This window comes from Adiantum capillus-veneris, chromosome 25, assembly GCF_014529385.1.
Source record: "Adiantum capillus-veneris isolate H3 chromosome 25, ASM1452938v2, whole genome shotgun sequence".
In the NCBI taxonomy this organism is placed as follows: Eukaryota; Viridiplantae; Streptophyta; class Polypodiopsida; order Polypodiales; family Pteridaceae; genus Adiantum; species Adiantum capillus-veneris.
In genome coordinates this window covers 41,489,409-41,497,385 of record NC_140955.1, presented here as the reverse complement: position 1 = coordinate 41,497,385, position 7,977 = coordinate 41,489,409, and the positions used below count along the sequence as shown (strand labels likewise).

General features: G+C 42.3%; 1 protein-coding gene across 1 annotated transcript; it reads right to left on the bottom strand.

Moving 5' to 3' along the window:
• Positions 1-468: 468 nt before the first annotated feature.
• On the bottom strand, positions 469-1,488 carry LOC147424769 (uncharacterized). Its single transcript, XM_086500360.1, has one exon. It carries the CDS (start codon positions 1,372-1,374, stop codon positions 580-582), a length of 795 nt encoding a protein of 264 aa, XP_086356486.1. The 5' UTR covers positions 1,375-1,488; the 3' UTR covers positions 469-579.
• Positions 1,489-7,977: the final 6,489 nt, after the last annotated feature.

The following is a 7,977-nucleotide window of genomic DNA, read 5'->3' as shown; positions in this document are numbered from 1 at the left end:
ATCATTCTCAATTGATTGCTCTTTTCTCAATTGACGATAAATCCTCTTTTTCATCTTCATATATCTCAAGGCTCATTTTCATATATAACTTCAAAACTGTCTTAGACCTTCTAGAAAGAGTATACACAAGAGGGTTTTAATGTTTAGAGAATATCAAATTTCCACGCTATACATCCAAACTTTGAAAACTCGTGACACATTAAATACTACAGACTCTTAATTGATCAACTTACATTTTTACTCTAAATTTCCTCTCGTATCAAGCTCACTATATGTGTGTGGAATATTCTCTCTTCTTTGTTTGTGGAATATTTTGCTCTAACCCCCCCCCCCCCCCCCCCCCCCCCCCCCCCACACACACACACACACACACACACACACACAAAAGCAGTTAATGCTTTACAAAAAATACTCGTAAAATAAAAACTATGAGCATCCGGCACAAAAGAAAATTTACAGAGTATGAAACTTAAGTTCTTCCATTGAAGCCTCAACCATATACAATGTTATTTGCTGAGCCAGCGAAAAAAGCTGTTAATGGAACCATGTAACAAGGCCATGCATAGATCTGATCCAAAGCTACAAGATGATTGCCCTTGTGGGCGCATGTACTGGCCGCGGAGCGGCATAGGCGCAATTGCGCGCTCGTCCTGCATGTTCCAAGGTGTTTAACCGCTTGGCGATGAGGACACGGTGAGATAAAGCTTGCTTGCTAGGCAGGGCCGGCCGTCGGCCAGAGTTGGCGCCCATGGACGGCAGCTGAGAGGGAGCCAGCACGCGGATGGTATGCTGACGTTTAGCTGCTTGCTCCTGCGCGTAGGCGGTATGAAGTTTACGCTTGGAGGCATCAAGCTTCTCTTCGAATGTCATAGAGGACGATAGCGTTGCTCTTTCCGTGCCAGCCAGCTTGGGCGCACCGACTCTATTCTTATCTGGTTTGGGTGGCGTATCCGCCCTAGTCTGCATGGCCGGCTGCTCTTCGATTTTCATGCTCTCTTCATGCTTGACCTTCTGCGCCGGCTTCTTGTCGACATATTTGGCGCTGCTCTGATGACGAATGATCGAGTCCTTCCAAGCTGCCACGATGTTCTCGGCAAGGGCAGCCACGCGGGGGGCAGCGTGCTTCCGCAGTCCATTCATCAGCTTGCCAAGCTGGCTCTCTTGAAGCAAAGGCAGGACATGCTGCTCCTGAGTTCGAGCCACCATCACCCCCATCATCTCCTCGAGCAGGCGCTCCATCAGCGTGGCCTCATCCTCATCCTCCCCTTCTGCCCCGAAAGCCCGCAGCTCTTGCAGCCTGGCTTTCATGTCCAGCATCTCTGCGCGCATCACGTCCAGGCTAGGGTACTGGAAGCTCGCCATTTGCACTTTCATTTTTTAGATTCCTCCTGCGCCACAAAATCCTCTTTTATACGTGTAGGGTTTTTCAACAGTACTACGCACGTCGGCCGCTTCTGGAGATTAATGTACGGGGTTTTCTTTGCATTTGTGCTTTCTTTTATACTAAGCTTTACATTTCTGCTTTTTGGTGACGCGCTTTAATCTTGGCGCGTACTCTGCTTTTGGCTTGGGTGACACGCATTAGACCCATGGCTTACCTTGCTAGAAGAGAATCAGAGGCGTCCATGTTTTACAAAGCCACGTGAGTGGTATGGTCATGTCATCTCCCAATGCAAAAAAAACAAAAACAAAAATATTTTTATTCGCACCCTCATTGCCTACTATAGTAATAAACTTAGCACTATTTTTTGTAGAATAGTTTCATTTGCATAAGTGTCCACGGGGTAGCATAGCCAAGGCAAAGTAAGTCTTCCGCGTACACATTCTTGAGATGTAAGTAGCTAGGAAACCATATCAATATCCCCTCCAAGCACACCAGGTACAAGTCAAGAGCTGCTAGCCATTGCCAACAAATGACAACCCTATTTTTGGGATTGTTATCAGCGTAATTTTTAACCAGGGAGAGAAGTTCCCAAGCGGGAGATTATGAGAAACACCATATAGTGACCCGAGGAAGGATCCATAATTTATTGAGGGTTAAAGAAGGTTTAGATGCAAGTGAGGACTTCTAAGTGCTCCTCAAGCCTACCTCCATAGAAGGAGTTGTACCCAAGATAATGCAACATCTGTGAAGCTCATGAGTTGTACTTGTGTTCTTGAACAAAGAATATATCTAAATCCTATGATAATGGCCACTTATTAAAGGTGTACATATTTGAGGGGTGATTAATCCCCTTTACATTGTATGAGGCAACGTTCATAAGGGTGTGCTCCAAACAATTTGGGTCTATCTGTCTGGGTCACTGTCAACTTCTTGCATATGGACCTCAAGATGTATACCTTATCCATATTCTCTAGCTAGCTTGGTTTTCTTAGTTGATTCATAGGTTTCCATGACATTATCCACTTGAGTCAGGGTGTCGAACTTTCAGGCGAAGGCATATCGTCATAAGAGCTTCTAAATAGTTATGCCTGCTAAATTCTTGTCTCTAAAAGTTGTTGGGAATGGTGAATATGGCAGAAATGTGAGTGAACCGTTCATGATATGATTAGAGAGTTAATTACACAAGAGATTAGAGAGAAATTGATACTAATACAAGTACCAAATCATGAGTTGATTAAGCTGCAAATGAGTACAAAGTGATGGCTACTGCATAGGGTGCAAAGTGGATACAAAATGTGTAGCTTTGGGCTTCTTTTATAGAGATGTGAGAGGGCATCTAATGACATAATCGATGATGTCAAGTGAGAAGGCTTCCAATGTAGAGAGGGTTCTCACTTGTGGTGGTGCGAATGTGTCACACACCCAACAAGCCTCCCCGTGTGTGATATAGTCGCACCCAAAAGTACAAAGTTGTCCTTCTCAAAGAATTGTCAACTGGGTGTAGGATTAAAAGTCAAAACATCCTCCCGAGAGAATTGTCAGCTAGGTGGTAGGTCAAATAAAAATACAAATGGGTCTTTTGTCGAAGGTGAAGTCCTCAAATCTTCAAAGTTTGTGTTAAGCTTTGTCGCCGCTGTTGGCTGCAAAGTGTCGTTGTTGATGTTCCTTCCCTCCAAATGTCTCATCGTAATCAAAATGGATGCTGATGTCGAAATGGCATACAAAACATATTTTTTTGTGCAAATGTGTGTGAGGATGGTCTTAGCCAGTTTCAGGTAGTGTCTGATCTTGGTACATAATTTTCTTTTATGAAGCCAGATATGATAAGCCTTGTGTCCAATGCAAAATGTGGATGCATATGTTTGTGAAAATGCAAAGGTTTTTGTGCAAAAAATGTGTGTGCAAATGGTGTACAATCTTTACGTTATCCACTCTAGTCAGCACTACAAGGGCGCTTTGTAGCTAGGGACGCTTGCAAAATTCACGGGCGTCGCTCTAAAGATTTGTCCCAAAAAAAAATAAAAGTGCCGCACCTTGCGACGCTTGTAGCGACACTTGCAAATTGGAAGGTGTCGTATAAGCGATGCTAAAAACTTTTTAAAAAATCCCCAAATTTAGTCCCAGGAGACATTTTCACTCCCACAGCAAACGGGCACACGCAAACCCTCGACACACTGCATAGCTTTTCGCGGCCCACACCCCATCTCGAGCTCATGCAGACCCCTCACCCCATCTCTATTCGGCTCTTCAACAACAAGACACACGTGCACATGCAGCACATGCACGCATGTGCGCGCGTGCACACACACACACACACACACACACACACACACAGAGAGAGAAATGAAATGATATATTAACGTCTTCAGAACGCCAAAATGACCTATGAGACCAATTTGGTACATAACGGTGAATCTGATACCATGTCTGAGTACAAAAAAAGAGATACTAAATTGAATCTAGAAGTGTTACTAGCTAGAACTGTGTGGGGTATGTGTGATCACTGATACAATGAGTGCCCAATACAAGAGAGAGATACAATGGGTTATGAATTCATCCTCATCTGTACTTTGGATCTCAAGAAAGTATCGCTCAAATTTTCTATTGTAGTCTCTGTCGATGTTGTGAAGCTCCTCTCCTCAACCGTGGGCATCTCGATCTCCCTAGCTCCAATGCTCGATGAATGAGATTATCATGGGTGTGAGTTTGAGGTGAGATTCTCAATGGTGGATGCTTCTCTATTTGTCTAGAATCTGGTGTGAATAAATCCATAATCTATCTCTAGGATTGCCTCTCTAGATCTTCTCAGTAAACTGTCGCCCCCTGGGTGCAACACCAATTACAATGAGTTGTTTAGCAAAGAAAAAAAGACACCCCTTACCAATTGACAACACAAGTTCAGGACGTTTTAAAAAGTTTGAAACATAAATGAAAAGAATGTACATGATAGAGAGTCAATTGCATATGTTTCATTAGAACTTTGAAAGAAGGATTCTACATCATGTTTTTGAGCCCATAATCTTATTGGCGTCTTTCTTGCACATAAGGCAACTCCCCGACTAGGAGGGAGTGTGCTATTGCCTTAGGGTCAGTTGAGCCAATAAAGGCGTGTATCCCTATCTCGGCAAGAACCTTGCCACGAAATCTAGTGCCAAATGCATTGCATGCTAGGGATCTTTGCACTAGGAAGAGAAGATGAGCAGTTTGGGAAATGGTGCTCAACCACAGCATTTTGCTCACAACTTTCAAAGACCACATCATGAAATGACCTTTGAGAGTAAACTCGTTGTGTATAATGGCAACATCACCATGAAGAAGTTTTCCTATGTAGTAAGAAAGAGAGGTTTGTGGTCTGAAGGCCACCCGTTTGTCGTCCGCACTGCTAACTCATCAAGCTCTAAGACATCCTGCCATAAACCAATCAAGGGTAAGAAAAAGACAAATAAGGTGAGAAAAAACATCTTTGAAAGTAAGATAGAATTTCTATCTTGTTCCTTGTCCTAAACTGCAATTACAGTTCACAGATATGTAGTCACAAACCACAGCAAAACTGACAATGCTTAGTACACTTGAATGAGCAAACAGAGAGGAACACAATGCAAGTTTCAAAATTGAAAACTAATTACCCAATCATTAGAAAAGTTGATTACAAGTTTGAGCAACTTTGTAGCTCGAGTGCACATTTTTAGAGCTTCTTTCTCCTCTAAAGATAAGCCTCCTTACACAATAAGGTTATTGACCTTTATACCTAGGGTATTTTGAATGTCCTGTGCTCGGCTCACACGGACCTTTACAAATATCATTACAGCATTACAAATCAGGAAAATGATCCACTACTCTATAATTAGGATTTGCACAGAGTATTACTATACTAGCTTGAAAAACTAATAGAGTACAAATGTGGTGTCCGGCTACGTGTCCAACCAATTGGGCGCCCATTCGATCTATCCTCAAACACTCCCCCCTTCCTAAATCGTGTCATCCCTTGACACGACCTTGTGCAGTCTTCTCATAGGGTTGTCTTCAAGGTTGGACTTCGGCTTGGAAAGTGCTTTGTTGTTGATGACGCTCCCCCCTTCCTTGAGTGATTCATATTTGCCGTGAAGAGTTCTTTTGACGTTTCTATCTTTGTCATTGACTTGTAATGCTTCACTAGCTTCAGCACTACAGAACTCCTTATGTTTTGTTGTTGGGAGCTTTTTTGTTGAACTTATCAATGTTTGTCCGTTGTCTTTGTATGACACCCTTCGTCTTGCCATTGATCGTTGAATCTTTGTCTTCAAGATTGGTCTTTATCTTGGTAAGTGCATTGTGATTGATGACGCTCCCCCCTTCCTTGAGTGATGCATAGCTGTCATGTTGTTGACACGTGATTTGAGATTTGATTGTCAAGGCAACTTTTCTTCTTGTTGTGCATTCGCCTCTTTGTTGCCAATTTGAGCCGCCGTAAAGATGGAAGTTGATGTGTTTGAGCTTGTAAAACTGATCCTCTTTGTTGCATGGACTTTATGATGGATTTGCTTTCAAGTCCACTGCAATTTTAGTTTTCCACAATAGGTATCCAATGTTGAAGCATTATGTGAGCTAGGTATGGTTGTTGTGGATAGCTTGCTTGCTGCATTTTTCATTGATTGTTGTTATAGGCCATTCTTTGACTTGCCATTGTTTGATGGAGCATTGCTGTCAACCTTGGAGGAGATAAAAGATTAGCTTGATACGCATATGGAGACCTGCAATTTTTGCTCCAAGTCCTTGTTGATTGATTTGGGTAGACATTTCCTTATTGTTGTTGTTGAAGAAATATATACAAGAAGTCGATGATGAGGGTTTCTAGATTAGGGTCTTAAAACCTTGATGACCAAAGGAAAAAATCCGGTGGGAAAAAAGTACCTTTGGTATACGCTCTTATTGGAGTTGAGCATTTTGTCTTGAAGTACCTGTCATGCAAGGTGAATGCTTGGGAGAAACAAAGGAAGAGTGTCTAATGCAAGTTCCAATTATGGGACACTCTATATGCACATAAGAGATTTTTCAAACAAAAGCATGTAGTGTAAGAGATGGAGTTGAGGGGTGCTTCAAGGAACAAATGTAGCACATGTGACATCAAAGGATGTATCAATAGCTTCCACGTTTCCAAGAAGGGTTTTTGATGTAGAAGCTTGTCCACTCATACGTCACTGTGCTGAGTGCATAAGTGTCTTTGGACTTCCTCCTTCACTTACCACTATACTACAATGACTTTGACTCTTATACTCACCTATACCAGCATGAGCAACACAACGTAATTATGCTCAACTCTTCCAACTTGAGCATTTCCTAGAATAACGAAGATGCTTAGAGCACAAAGAATGTTACATGAAGGTTTGGGACTAACGCCTCGCTTATTTGGTGGCTTAGCTGTCCGACTTTGACTTTTATGCCATGTATTTTTAATGGCGACTTGGACTTACCTGCTCAAGGCTAGAAACCCAATTCCATAAGTTCTGAAAATTTAGGCCTCTTTAATTGTGTTGGTCTTTGGATGCCACCATTTTGTCAAGTAGGCCTAAATTTGTATGTTCACATTGCTTTGTTTAGGCCTCTTTAAGTAGGTCTTTGGATGCCACCATTTTGTCAAGTAGGCCTAAATTTTGGCTCCTCTTGACTTGCTTGTTGTATGTTCACAGTGCTTTTTGAAACAAGTCCTTCAGCTCTTGTATGGGGCTGATTTAGCTTTTTTGTTATTTCCCATGAGAAGCAGTTGTTGATGTGTGTGGCTTCTTTGTGATTGAGTTTCTACTAGCAATTTTGGAACCCACCTTGATCGATGGAACATGGATAATGATGGGAAAGCCGCCAATTAATGAGCTAGAGGACATGGTGAACACAAGTTCTAAAACGACAATTCCTAGCTTCGGAGTGACAGAGGCCGTACTCAGGTTGATTACCAGGGAGTATAAGGATATTTTCCACATAAATGACTCCCATCACATCAAGGAGAGTCTAATCCTGACAGAAAGCAGGAGGAAAATCTTCTTTCAGCCACAAGGAAAAGATTCAACAACATCACCATCAGAAGCCTCTAAAGAACCTCAAATCCATATGGAGAAGACATTGTCAACCATCGCGGAAAAAGGTAAAGCTAAGGTAAACTCTAAAGAAGATCACCCTCGAAATACGATTTTACCTTTGACGGAGTCTCCATCAAACTTCCCTCGAAGCCTCTACATCAAGAGCCACACCATCGACAATGCAATGGAAACCAAAACAAAAAGTTTATCAACCAAATTTTCCATCACATCAAAGCATTAGGAAGAAGCCAAAGAGAATCAACCAAGTGTTAGTATCCAAAGGGCACATCAAAGTCAAAGACCCAATATGGATACATGAAGCACAAGCTCAACCACAACAACAAAAGGTGACAGGTGGGTAGCATCAAATGAGTCAATCACTGCTTAGGGCTACTTCCACGGAAACGCTAATGTTTGGGCCAAAAAGCCTAAAGTAACAGCTTGGATCTACTCGCCTCAACTAAGGAGTTCTACAAAGAGCAAGACGAGCTATAAATGCAAGACAAACAACTCAACCAGAAGAAAGAACTACCACAAAAGGCA